Source organism: Felis catus, chromosome B3 (genome assembly GCF_018350175.1).
Source record: "Felis catus isolate Fca126 chromosome B3, F.catus_Fca126_mat1.0, whole genome shotgun sequence".
NCBI lineage: Eukaryota > Metazoa > Chordata > Mammalia > Carnivora > Felidae > Felis > Felis catus.
Genome location: NC_058373.1, coordinates 48,794,631 through 48,809,512, shown reverse-complemented (window position 1 = coordinate 48,809,512; position 14,882 = coordinate 48,794,631). Strand labels below are relative to the sequence as shown.

The 14,882-nt window shown below is 35.1% G+C and overlaps 1 protein-coding gene across 3 annotated transcripts in view; it reads right to left on the bottom strand.

Moving 5' to 3' along the window:
• The window catches only part of PRTG (protogenin), a 141,415-nt gene that overhangs the window by 70,308 nt on the left and 56,225 nt on the right, over window positions 1–14,882 (bottom strand). For all 3 annotated transcript variants that reach the window (XM_023255324.2, XM_023255323.2, XM_045059281.1), the window contains exons 3-9: window positions 9,272–9,416; window positions 8,142–8,275; window positions 6,265–6,402; window positions 5,855–6,013; window positions 5,100–5,259; window positions 4,045–4,292; window positions 1,880–2,044 (exon numbers count right to left, since the gene is read on the bottom strand). In XM_023255324.2, coding sequence (XP_023111092.1) covers window positions 1,880–2,044; window positions 4,045–4,292; window positions 5,100–5,259; window positions 5,855–6,013; window positions 6,265–6,402; window positions 8,142–8,275; window positions 9,272–9,416 — 1,149 coding nt within the window. The remainder of the gene's footprint in view (window positions 1–1,879; window positions 2,045–4,044; window positions 4,293–5,099; window positions 5,260–5,854; window positions 6,014–6,264; window positions 6,403–8,141; window positions 8,276–9,271; window positions 9,417–14,882) is intronic.

Genomic DNA, 14,882 nt, shown 5'->3' with positions numbered 1-14,882 from the left:
CTCCCACCAGAAAGTAAGCTCCACGAAACCAGGGACAATTTTTTGTCTCCTTTGTTCACTACTAAGTAACACACAGTAGGTACTCAATGATTATTTGTTGCATGAATGAAATAATAGGTGGAAAACAGAAAATCAATTAAGCATTTCTGAGTCCTTGATGTGTACGCACTCATGAATTCTGACAAAAACCAAAGGAAGTACTCTGATCATTTCTACTTTATACTGAGGAAATTAAGGGTCAAAGCAGTCAAATCACTTGCTCAAAGTCACACATGTTGTTAGTGAAGTAGATGTAGGCAGACTGAACAAAGCCCACATTCCTATCCCCCCTACTTTACTATTTCCTACATAACAACAGTTTTTCTGTGACAGGTTATGTAGGGATTAAATGAAATAATGGAGAGAAGGTTTTTAGAATAGGCAGGGGTAAGCCCTCCACAAGTGTCAGTTCCATCTGCTACACACTGCTATGTACCCTACGAGACCCACACATTTCAGTTTGAGATACATGGGCTTACGAAATGGGCAGAAACTCGTGCAGAAACGTGAAAGCCAGTGTCAGAAGTCTCATCTTTTCCAGAGAACAAAATGAAATTTCATTAAATAAAAAAGTTGTAGAGTAAGAAAAGCTTTAAAGGAGAAAAACTTCGAGACCTTAACATTCACTGGAACTGACAAGCTTTAACAAGTAGCTTACTATGGTTAAACCCCTTTCCTTCAAAGACATAGGGAGGAATATACCTCATACACCAAAACCCCCACAAACCCCAGGATAACACCCCCACCAGCCTGTGTTTCACCTTAGATATGCATGTCAGAGGTAAAATGGGAGGAGATAACTAGAGAGGTCATAAGTACTATGATTCACTCTAAAATGAAACAGACTCTTAAGTGAAAACAGAACTTGGAATTTAGCACCCAGATCACTAATATTGCTTTCATTTAGTCATACTCTGAATTTATAAACATCTAAACAAGTGGCATTAACAGAGATGTATGTAAGAGATCTGGGACCAAATAAACAAAGGAAAAGATTTGGAAATCATTAATACAAAAAATGTTTTGAAAATTACAGGTGGACCATTTTGTGAGGATGAGAAACACCTGTAAAGGGAGAACAGTATAATTAGGTATATGTTAAATCATTCCCTTTTCACAGTGAATGGTACAAAAAGGCCTTCTAGAGCTGCTAAAGAGAGAGATAATGAATCAGAGGGAGAGAATCAGCCTCAGGATTTTCCTAATGGATGAGATTTCCCACCATTGTAAGAATATATGGAGGCCTGCCTTCAAAAGGACTACAACTCAATTTCTAACCCATGATCAGTTAACAAACTGAACTACTATTACTTTCCTCCCTAAGCAGAATAAACATAGTACATCTAAAAATAAGCTAACTGCTGATTTTATGAGAACTTTTTAAACTAATAAGTTACTAAATTTCATAAACTACCCGTTTCAGAAACCCAAGACTTCTGACCTCTTGTCATTATATACACTCAATATATTTACTCATTATATATGTATTTATTTATGCCTAGAAAATCTCACATTTTGTTCTACTCAGTTAAAGAAAACTTCCACGGTGAAAAAATATTTTAAAAACTGCAATTTAAACTGGGAAACTTGAAGAAACACAAGAATTTTGTTATCAAAATTTATGTTCTGCATTGTAAGTTATAAAAGCTCTTTACCCATATCCTATTACTGTCAAAAAGTGACAGTCAAATTTGAAATGGCAAACTAGCCTGCTGGTTGCCACCCTTGTTTTGGTTATTTTTTTAACCAAAAAGAGGATATTTTCTCTACTTTAAAACACATTTATTTGTTGAAACTGATTAAACATATTAATGTTCATTCTAGACTCGTGGTTTCTTACCGTCCTCTAAAGTATTCTGCGTCACGTGGTCAGACATCTGGCTGGCTCCCATTGGCATATATGCCACGATGTAGAAAGTGTAATTGCTAGCAGGTTCCAAGTCATCAATAATATAATGAGTTGTGTCATTTCCAATGACTACTTGATACTCTTCATTATTTAAACCTAAATTAAAGAACCAGTGTTTGAAAAAATTATGAATATTCAAAATGAAATTAATAAGACCACTTTCCCTCCCTGGTCCTCCAGTCTTGTCTCTGTTTTCTTTTGTGACCCTTTAAAAAAATATGAATGGGAAGGTCTTAATTTCTAAAAGTAGTCATTTGAATTTTTCCCTAATAAATCAAACTGAAAATAATTAATCTTTTCTAAACTTCATTGAATATCTAGTCAAAACCCACAGCAGAGACAATGTACAGCAGTAGCAAAACAGAGCTTAACACTACAGAATACTGTAGTTAACAGTGGAAGTTTTACTTGGTTAAACTCATGGCTTTCTTCTTTTAACCATGAATCTCGGAGAGACAGTAGGAATGTAATGGCTCTGCTCTTTTTAAAAACAAACCAAGCCAAAAGTTGTCCTGCAAAAGATCTCATTTTGGCCCTAGAGATTCTATTAAATTTGACTGACACAAGTTGTTCTTTTTATTTATACTGAAAGCAAAAGATCTAGGAGGCACAGAATGTGCTTCAAAACACTTTGTTCCACAATGAACTTTTTTTTCCCCAAAGGGGAAAAAATTCTCAGCGATTCTTAATAAAATATGCATGGCAAGGTATAGAAAAGAATTTGTCTTTGTGGGATTTAATTCCTACAGAGCCAATCTGTAAAGTGGAACAAGAGCGCTGGCAGCTTTGTGAACCGTTCACAGTAAATGCATGTCAACTTCATCAAAACTCTCTAAGGACGAAGGCCCTTCTCCCCACACTGGATTTATAAACAAAACAGAAGGCAAATTCCACTATTAAGTTTTCCCACATTTCTGAATTAACTTGATAGCATTTTAATTAGACAAGATTACAGCCATTTCACAACAGACAGGCTAATGGCTCGTTAATTAGGAACTGCATAGTACGATTTCTGACCTACCAAACAAGGTCCTTGAGTTCGAATTAAAAAGCCTTGTTCTGTCTCTGAATAGACCACTGAGCCGCATGTGGAGGCTCTAATGAAACAACTATAATAGCGAACAAGAGTGGTCTCCACCAAAACCAGCATTCCTTTCACCTTCCTAAATCACTAAGAAGGGAATTAACATACTCCAACATGCTCAGTTAGACTTTCATTCTTCTGGCTACCACAAATCCTGATTTAAATTCAAAATATTCCTTTTCAAAATACTACTTCAAAGTACAAAAAACAAACAACAACAAACCACTTGTTTCTATGGATAATTTTATCATATCATTTTTGGGTGTTGGAATTTGTTTTTAATGTCTATTGCATAAAAGCTAGACTATACGTACAACTAATATTTATGGTTTCTATGAGAAATCAGTAGAGAAATCTCCAGGATTTGTAAGTAGCTTTTCCTTTCCCTTTTTTTGCCAAAGAAAAGAGTAGGATAAAAAAGATTAAAAAAAAAAAAAAGAGTTAATAGTTTTGACTAAATATTTTGAGACAGATTTGATTGCTACTTTTATGTGATATAGGACATATCAATAGACAGTGTCCTGTTCAGAGTTTTCTATGTGACTCCAGACAAATTTCAAAACATATAAAATCAACTTATGGGGATTTGAAAATGTTTATTTCCCCCCTTAAAAATAACATGCTATAGTGACCATAATTCACCATATTATTTTATGAAGCAATTACACCATTGTTCCTATGTAACTGCATACTTGAACTGGTATATTAAGTGTTAAAGAATTTATATCTTGGCTGGAATGAAATTAATTAGTCCACTGTAATGTTTAGCAGGCAGAGCTAGTACTTATTTCTAGACATAAAAACCTTAAACTATACTTACATACACAAAGTATACAATAACAAAAAAATTAGCAAAAATTGATATGCAGGTGATAGAGTGATTATTTAATAAAAGAGATAAATGCCATAGAACTTCAAAAGTATTTTCTGAATTATGTAAGATGTCATTCACACTGAAAACAAATTACTGATGCCCAGTTCCACTTGAAAATAAACTCCTCACATTGCTTACCTTCTGCTTTCATATAGTGCACAGAATAAGCGATGACTTTGTCTGAATTATAAAGTGGCCTCTCCCAAGCTAAAAGGATGGCTGAACTTGACATGGTTTCAGCATGCACATTGTAGGGAGCACTGGGTCTGTCTTCCGACATTACTACGGTCAGTCTGGCTCTAGATAAAATAGATCCTTGGCTGTTTTCAGCCATGCACTGATAAATGGCATCATCTTCAGGAATAATCTGGTTAATTACCAATTTACTGAGGAAAGGAAAAAATATTTTTATGAAAAATTCTAAGAATGATGTAAAACTAAAGTTAAACCATTGCTAAGTTCACTCTCATTTTAAATGACAGAAGTTACTAAGAACAAAAAACTGAGTCTGTAATCAACTCTACCAAAAACACCTACGAGTTGCTTAAAATCACTCTCATTTTCTGAGTCTACCTAAATAAGTAATAGTGATATCCAAACCCCATTTGTTTTAGGTGATAGACTAATCTCTTTTAAAATTTGGTTTTTATTAAGGAAGTATATTATTCTGTAATAGCATCTAATTTATATAATATTGCAATGTTACATAAAATTGAAATCAACCAGAATTTTAAAGTTTTGTTAAATATATCACAATGTTATTAGAAGATTCATATTTACACTAATAAAAAAATAAGTTCTTAAAATCATTAAGTTTGAGCTGTGGAAAAACTCCTGGAGATTCAGTTATTTCCTTCTAATTTTCTCATTTTGGGGGAGAAGGAAAAGAGACCCCCGCAAAGGGTTAATATACTTGCTATTAACTTATTAGCTAATGGCTTACCAAGACTAGAACCCAGGTCTGAGCAACTGTCCAACACTTATTTCATTATAATCTATCACTTCCATAATCCACATATAAAGTACAAAAGGATATATGGCATGCTGATGTTATCATCTTAATTTCTTATTTATTTTATTTTTAGTTTAAAATACCAAGGTAATTTAAATATTTGATATTACAATCATTTCACATAAAAAATACTAAAGCCATTATATCTTAACTAAAACAGTAGCAAAGTGACATAGCTTACCTGTTGTACATTTTAATTCTACCATTTGAATGTATCTTCCTCCCATTTTTCAACCATGACATTTTGGGTGAGGGGATTCCTTCTGCTTGACATACAAATCGAGCAGTGCCAGCTCGAGGCCTTGTTAAACTTTCTGGCCATTCAACAAATGAAGGAGGAGCTATTTTTAAAGAAAAAAGAAAAGAAAAAAAATTCTGTGGTCCAATGATACCAAGGGTTAAGGAAGAGTACAGCAAATAGCCCAAATCCCATCCTTGAAAATATTTGACATTTGCAGCTTCTTATCTACACTCTACATACATCTATCCAGATGCCGTCTCTCAGCAGTGCTCATGTAGATGTACACTTTCTCCCTATTGAGACCCTCTGTGTAAACACACTAAAAATATGTATACTATAATCCTTCTTAACTAAGCCCAAATATATAGTCACTTGCAAATGCATACAATCAACAGATTAAAATTTTAGGCTGGTGAATGGATATGTGGGTAGGTAAGAAAGAGATAAAAGGGAAGCTTAAACACGAAGGAACATAATGGTATGCAAGCAAAGAGGATGATGACTTCAGAATGATAGCTAACATTTTAACATAGGGCTATGTCTCCTAAAATTCATTATTGGATTACAATAGTTCATATAAACCTTCATATCAATGCTACAAAATTCAAGAAAGGAAGAAGTAAGCTATCAATGAGATAGAACAACAACTTCTAAAATACAAGATTCTCCTGATTGCAGAATGAAAAAAGACATACCTAATACAGTTAAAGTTGCCATAGCAACAGTAAAGTTGCGTGTGCCTGGGGTTGTGGCCCGACAAACGTACACTCCAGCATGTTGCAGTCTGACATCAGATATCATGAGATTACCATTTCCAAGTACCCGAGTGTTAAAGACATCAATGGACTTATGATCTATTTCCAAGACAATATTTTAGTTAAACCAATGTAACATATGATCTAAAATTACATCAAAAGATCACTATCTAACCATATCATAAAAAGTATAAAATGTGCTATACAAAAACCTTTTCTCTATACACACTGAAATGCCAAAAAGGTGTCACGTAAATGCTAAACATGTGTTTGGTATATAAAATAAACATTTTACCAGTTTCATTAGCATGAACAAAGTTTAAAGTCTTTTTTTCCTTGAGAAAACTTACCAAGGCGGCTCCAAGAAATGATTGGTTTAGGATTTCCCGTGGCCACGCATTCCAAAACAACAGTCTGATGAAGAGACGTTGTTATGTTCTGTGGGCCTGCTATAATGGTTGGTGTGTAGAAGGAAGTAGACTCTTCAACTTTGGGGAGGAAAAGGCACAATATAAAAGTAAATTATAAATAAGATATAACAAGTGAAACAAGTTAAAATATCTATTCTTAAGTTATTCACTTTTTAAAAAATAAATTTATTGAGATATCACTCACTTAACAAATAATACACCACTTTAACTGATTCAATGATTTTTAGTATTTTCGGAGTTGGGAACTATTACCACAGTCAATTTTAGAACATTTCCATCACCCCAAAAAGAAACACCATACCCATTAGCAATCTCCTCTCCCCACAGCCTAGCAACCACTAATCTTTCTGTCTCTGGATTTGCCTACTCCAGACATTTCATAACAAAGGAACCATATATTATATGGTCTTTTTGTGACTGGTTTCTTTTTACTTAGCAAAATGTTTTCAAGATTCATCCATGTTGCAACGTGTACTAGTATTTAATTTCTTTTTATTGAGTAATAATAATAGAGTAAGATTTAATCATATAGATACATCACATTTTATTTATCCATCCTTCAGCTGATAGACATTTAGGTTGTTTCCAGATCATTCACTTTTAATTCAGGTCCAAACATTCATTTAATCCTTTCGCTAATCTAGTTAAGAATTTATGTGACAGTGGGGAGAAGTATGAGAGTGCTTTTGTCTTTAATCTTTCATACCAGGTAGCTAACAGATACTATGTGATATTAAAACATAGCATTAAAAATATAATTTCAGTTTCTTAATGTTTTCCAAAGAGATCTTTAAAAAAATGTTTTTAATGTTTATTTTTGAGAGAGACGGACAGACTGTGAGTGGGGGAGGGGCAGAGAGAGAGGGAGACACAGAATCTGAAGCAGGCTCCAGGCTCTGAACTGTCAGCACAGAGCCCAATGCAGGGCTTGAACTCATGAAGAGTGAGATCATGACCTAAGCCAAAGTCAGATGCTTAACCGACTGAGCTACCTAGGTGCCCCTTCCAAAGGAATTTTTTTAACCTTCAAGTATCTTTTAGGAATCTGTGGAAAGTTAACATTCATATGAAGTTCAATAATGTCTTTCATACAGATTTTCTTCCACTATATTCATGTAAACTTAAATTATTTTAAAATAAAAAACTAGCATCCGCGTATAATTCCATTTTAATAAAATACATTTTTTTTCATATTCATCTCTTCAGCTAGTTTCCCTTCTAACTATGTTCATGTATGGCAAAATATATAAAATTATGTTTATTTAATGTTAACAATGGTTATTTCTGGATACTAGAATTGGGGGGATATTTTGGGGGGATATTTTTAACTTCTATCTTCGTACTTTTTTACATTGTTTAATGTAAAACTTTTTAATTCGTACTCTTATAGACAATACTCTTTATAATATGCATGTATTATTTTTACAAATGCAAATTATAATTTTTCTTAAATCAACAAAAAAAAGCCAAACTGGAAACAAATATATCTTTATTGACAATGGACAATTTTGGTGGAAATGGATAATTGTTTTTATCTTTTTTGCATTTTACATTTTAAAAACAAAAGTGAAATATTTACAGAACAAATATTCATTCTTTCTTAAAGATGTTGATATAACATAAAACAAGCATTACTGTGAAAGAAGAGGTGCCTAATAGGGGTAAAAATGACAATTTCCAACTAAACTACAATAACCTAAATGAAATTAAAGTACTACTTTATGGCATACTATTACAGCCAGAGAAGGAAAATTAATAGCTGGGTCAATAAATCTGAAATAACTTCTGTGCTGTACCTGGAATCACTGTTAGAGAGGCCTCCATACTTTTACGTCTATGGGCCACAGTAGCAGCAACACAACGATAATTTCCAGCATCCCTTTGGCCAACATCATAGATCTGCAATACTCCTGTTGGTAGGGCTGTTATCCTGTTATGAGAAGAAAGATGATTAAATTCTTTGTAGAATTCATCTCTTAACATGTATTCTATGATTAAGATTTAATATATTCAACCTTTTTAAAGTACCAGATGCAATAGTTTCAAGACCCTTAAAAATATTAGCTTGATTCTATTGTTTTCATTTGGGTCACTACAGTTCTCTAAAAGCATAAATAATTATGTGGTATGTGGTCTGTGAAATCTATCAGTCTAATTTTACACAGAGTTACATTTGACATTATAGCTTATATAACTGATGGTCTAACGCTTAGTAGAATTTTTTCAAATCTTGATTTCTTGCCTATAAATATACATGCATTCTCCAAGGTACACCTGAATGTAAATTTAAGAAAAAACTTTCTTGAATAACTTCTTTCAACTCAATACCCTACCATTTTAGCAAGCGATCTTTATCTGCTTTGGAATACTGCTACTCATTAGGACAGGAATCTAACTTTTTGAAGTTGCTACTAAGTTCTTGATCCTTAAACCTCAACTACCTTCAGAGCACAAGTACTTGTGCACATGTGCATACGTGTGTGTGTGTGTGTGTGTGTGTGTGTGTGTGTGTGTGTGTGTAGTGGAGACAGGGAAGTGGAAGGTGGAGACAGAAGTGGGCAGCTATCAGGGCATACATAGGAGACCCCTAGAGTAGTATTGCTATTGGTAGCAGTGAAGGTCTAATTTAGTTTCCTAAAACCTTGAGCTATAAACCAGTGGTCTTTTGGTTGGAAAAGATGTTTGAGGAAAGCAACAAAGCAGTAAGATAGGTTATGTGAATTATGACCTAAACCAAAAAACAGAACTTATTTTCCATGTGTCAGAGACTGATGATCTAATTCTTTGCCTCAGTCTGAAATGTATTTTAGAAGTTGGTAATTGCTACTGTTATTGAAAATAAGCTCCGTAATGGTCTTTCCCCATACAAGTCTCGTGACATCTTCATTACTCCTGTATCATCTCCAAAGACAAAAGCTGAATTTACCTGTCTAAAGTTACAGGTAGGGTTGTCCGATTGAATTCCCATGTTATGACTGCAGGAGGGTTTGAAGAAATCTTGCATGCAAATCTAGCAACTCCACCTTCATGGACCTCAGTAGAAACTGGCTGAACTTCAAATGCAGAAATAGCTATAAGACAAAGTTTGACAAATTTAAAGTAAGTACATTCACTATTATACCGTACAGTACTTGGAAATAACATCATGCTAGATATTATGTATCAGACTTGAACTCTTGCCCAGACATAAGACCAACACAACGAGCTCAAAGAAAATTTAGGGAATAATTTTGGAAAAAACACTGGCAGTTGCCTAGCTCAGGGAATCTGGTCTTTCCAGGATGAGATTCTCAAGAAACTTGCAACCTATCTGGAGAAAAAATATAACCACAGCAAAAACAAACACTTAATAATGATATGTAATCACATACCAAACTGTGTGGTACAAACTTGCAATACTACTGTATTTCAGAAAAGAGGGAAATCAAAAAAGACAGACCAGACAGGCAAAAACTATTTGTAGGGATTTGTTTTAGATTAAGTTTTGAAGACTCATTTCAGATTGGAGGGGGAAAATAAAGACATTCCAGGTAAAAGGAAGAACATGAAAGCAAGCACAGAAGTAAGAAATGTGTAGCCTGTGTTCACAGGATTGTAAGGAAACAGCCAGGACTAACCACTGTAGAGTATTTCAGATTAAGTGTTCATGGAAAAGTAGAAGGTGACTACAGATAAAGAAGATTTATACCATGGCACAAATGAAGACATCACTGAAAATTTTTGAGCAAAAGACAAATCCTGATAATAGCAGAGTTTGAGGAAAATCAGTCAGGCACTGCTACACAGGATAGAGTGAAAAAAGGAGAGCCTCAAGTCAAAACACCAACAGGCTGCTTAAATAGGAAGGACAGAATTGGGTGTGGCTGTAAGAATGGTGAGGCTCTACAGATATCTTAATGGAAACAAAACTTGGTTCTCATTGGACACAGACAGGTCACTGTGTGTTTGGAGTCAAATGAGGTTGGTATCGATGGAGCTGAATGAGAAAGGAGAGAAATAAAGCAAATGGTATGTGTGCTTGATGAATAAAAGGTAGAGAGACTTAAGAGGCTATTTTTAGCCTCATATCTCTTCCCAAGTGGAGATAAATCTCTAAGTGTTGATATTTCTAGAGATAATTCTTTGTCATTCTAAGCAAGCCTCCAGAAGCTGGTCATCTGTCTCCATGGTTTTATACTTTGATAGAGTCCAGACTCCAGGTAACAGTGTGGTTTTCCTTCCCTTTACTATATTCTAGGGCATAAATAAAGGGAGGGCCTCAATGATGGTCTTACTCCCCCTCCACAGACTCCAGTTCAAAAAAATAGATAAACCTTTATAGTTTATCAACAAAGTGAGAAGTTATGAAGAAAAGCAGAGGGAATAAGTTCTACGTGACTTATCCTTCATTAGATTGGAAAGGGTAAAAAGTGATGGAAGACTACAAATTCTGCATCAATCTGCAAACAGATCACAACACTTGAGAGGTAAAACACGAAGCCAGTGAATAATGGTGAAAATATTCTTAGGAACATCTACTTCCAAAAAGCAGAGTGGGGGTAAAGTAATACTTTATGTGTGTATATAACAAAAAATTTCTACTTCCCCAGAATGATTCTGAAACTGCTATTGTCAGTGGATAACTGAAAAAGTCAAAACTATTTTCATGACCACCATCATCTGTCTCTTGTACTCTTATTTCTGGAGTATACAGTGTTTTCCAGAAACTGCATGTAATATCAAGGGATGATATTGCAACAGACTCAGTGCAGAAGGAGATCTGTGTGAGAATCCAGCTGTCTACTACCAAATTAATTAAAGAGATTTGCACAAATGCAAAACAATGCTAACCCCTCAACATTTTCTGCTTTGGAAAACAGTTATGTTTCATTAAATGTGAGATGTTAATATGTAATAGATCAGTGCTTTCATTTTTAAATTAATGAAATTTCTTAAATTTCACAGTTTTAATATCTAATAAGATGTCTCAATAGATATAACCTACATAAATAAATGTTCTTTGGGGTCTTCAATGAGTTTTAAGAGCATAAAGAGACTAAAATTTTTGAGAACCACTATCAAGAACATCAAACTCTAAATATCAATATAGTTTTTCTTTTTACTCGCCTCTATAATCACTTTCTAGGATGTTAATCTACTTACAAACATTTTCTGTATCAGACCTATGGTCCACCTACTGAACAATCAGGAAATAGATATTTATCTTCAAAGTTATCAGGTTTGCAATAGAATAGCCCAATTTCTCGGTAACAATGGAAGCTTATCTTTCTATAAGTAACTAAACTTTTGTTGAATACATTCAGAGCGGGAATTAGGACCTAAGTTTCCATAAATTTAATGCCTGATTTATGAAGCATTAATTTCTCTTACTGATCCCATATTTACCTTTTTCATGTATGAAGGGGTGAGTTTTAATTCTGGTTGTAATTCATAATCCAGAGTATATTCAACTTACATACTTCAAAGTGGGAAATTTATCTTAATTTCCAGTCTTTACCACTCTACACTGAAATATCTAATACAGCTTAATTTTTCTTCATAAAGTAGTTGTTCCTTCAGCCCTATCTATTTGACTTCTTCTATTACTCCAAAAAAAAAAAAATCAAGTACCTGATTCAGTATGTTTTATCTCATCTCTCTATCTGATTTCTCTCCATCCCTAAAAGTCCTCTCTTTGATCCAGGACCCTATCATCTCCTGCCTGGAAGTACTGTAGGCACCTCTTAGGTGGTACCTCTTGTACCAGCAGAATTACCTCCAGAATGATAGTCAAAAAATACAAATTTGATTTGTGTGGCTAATGAATTAATTAGTCCCTGCAAAATTTCTTTAAAAAATTTTTTTAATGTTTATTCATTTTTTGATAGAGAGACAGAGCATGAGTGGGGGAGGGGCAGAGAGAGAGGGAGACACAGAATCCGAAGCAGGCTCCAGGCTCTGAACTGACAGCACAGAGCCCGACGCGGGGCTCGAACTCACAGACCATGAGATCATGACCTGAACTGAAGTCGGATGCCTAACCAGGCATCCAGGCATCCTAATCCCTGCAAAATTTCTTGCCTCAATCACTTACAGTTTTGTTCCATGAGTACTGAACTACTAATTCTCTGAATATACCATGATATTTCACACCTCTAAGCCCTCTACGAGCATATCCTTCTCTCTGAAATATCCGAGGTCCCTCTGTCCACCTGATGAAATCCTAACATCATTTATAGCCTAGTTCACTTGTCCCATCCTTTGGGGAGTTGCTACAATCATTTTCTCTGCAACTTCTGTACACTGCAGACCTCTGCTGTTACTTTTATCCCACAGTAATATAGCCACTTGTTCACAATTTTTCTTCCCTTCTACACTAGGAACTCATCAAGGGCTAGCAATGGGTCATATTCTTTGAAAGATCCCTTAAAGCAGTGAATGGCAGACTCAGCATTAAAATAATACTTGTTCAACTAAACTTATACATATTTTTTCTCCAATTATATTAGGTCTTTAAACACAGTAACCAGAAATGTAAGAAGTTTCCAAATTATACTTTTTATAATTTTTTTATTTGCTATAATTCCAAATGGTGTCCAATATTTTAGTGGCATTATCTTTAGAGACAACAGTCTGATCCTCCTCTATTAAAAGATTTCTATGAAGATCAAATAAGCCAATAAGTGAAGGCTCTTAAGACTTTTTATAAATGCTATGGTTATTGAGTTTAATAAAGATAATCATTCTTTTGCCTTGAGTATTTCCCTCCAACCACTTAAGCACTTGAGTGTTGTTTTCTACCCTAGATCTCAACTAATCAATCAAACAATTCAATCCCTCTGAATCTTTTTTTTTTTTTGAGTAGCTCCCTGCTTTTTACCCCAGATGCATTAGTCTCTGAAACCCTTAAGATTTTTATGATGAAAATTGAACTAACTTTGCACTATAGGTCAAATATGCTAAAACTCTGGAGTCAGCAAATTCCAAGACCTAAAAGCTAAATGAATGCATCATTTGACTCAGTAAGGGTATTTCTTTTGGGGAAAGTGTGGAAGAACAGCTTTATTGAGGTATAATCACAAAGCATGTAATTTACATACCATTCAATTTACTCACTTTAAAGAGTACAATTCAATGGTTTTTAGTACATTCACAGTCTGCAACCATCCTCATAATCAATTTTAGAATATTTTCATCATCCCGAAGTGGAATCTCATTATCCTTTACTTATCACTCCCTAATCTACCCACTCCCTCCCTCCTCCAGCCCTAGGGAACCACTAATCTACTTTCCTCCACAGCTTTGTTGCATTGACACTGACATACAACATTTTGTACAACGTGATTATTCAATATACATATATACTGGGAAATGATGACCACAAGAAGCTAAGTTAACATACCCATCAAGTAAGGGTATTTTTTTTTTTAAGTTTATTCATTTATTCTGAGAAAGACAGAAAGAGAGAGGGGGAGGGGCAGAGAGAGAGAGAGAATCCCAACAGCCTCTGTGCTACCAGGGCAGAGCCCAACTCGGGGGTCCCACTCATGAACCAGGAGATTAAGACCTGAGCTGAAAAATCAAGAGGCAGACACCTAACTGAATGAGCTCACTCTGGTTCTTAGGTAAGGCCTCAAGCAAGCATAAAATTTTTTTAAATCCCCCTAGATAGACACCTTTATATTTTAACATTTCTAACTTTCTGGTCCCTTTTGAAAATTCAACGTGCTGGCAAAATGATTTTTCCCAATGAAGACCAAGTCTCATCAGTATCTCTGAGACTAAAGAAAAAGGCATTTGTGATACAAAAATAAATTGCCATTCTTCTGTTTGTAATTCCTCCCTCTGGGCATCAACTCCATTTTCTTCCCTCACCTCTGGGAACCTGATGTATCTGCCTTCTCTCTCTCTCTCTCTCCCCTGCATATTCAAATTCTTCTCCTGGATCCTTCCATCAAGCCTATAAAAGTGATTAAGTTTTTCAAAACCTCAAAACACAAAAAACAAAACTCCAGATCTCTCTTTATGGCATGTATCCCTCTGGCAGCTATCCACTCTCTTCCCCAAGGGATCAAAACTTTTCTAAAGAGTAGTTTATTCTCGTTACCTCCCCTTCTTCCTCTCTGACTTTATTCCTCAAACATCTAAAATCTGTCTTCTGTATTATTTTACTGAAACAGTGTCTAGGACATTGCAAACTTATTTCTTACACACTTACTTTTTTTTCAGTTTATTTTTTTGAGAGAGCACAAGCAGGGGAGGGGCAGAGAGGGAGAATCGCAAGCAGGCTCCGCACTGTCAGCACAGAGCCTGACGCGGGCTCGAACTCACAAAACTATGAGATCACAACCTGAGCTGAAATCAAGAGTCAGACACTCAACCTACTGAGCCACCTAGGCGCCCCTCTAACACATTTTCTTATGTCTTTATTTCTCAGATTCCTCCTTCCAGTCTCCTTTTTCAAGGGTGCTCCCTTCTCTGCCCTTCCCTCCAGAGATTCTCTGTCCTTTTTTCTCTCCAGATTCTCCTTGGGTGATCTCATCCACATTCAGTTTTCA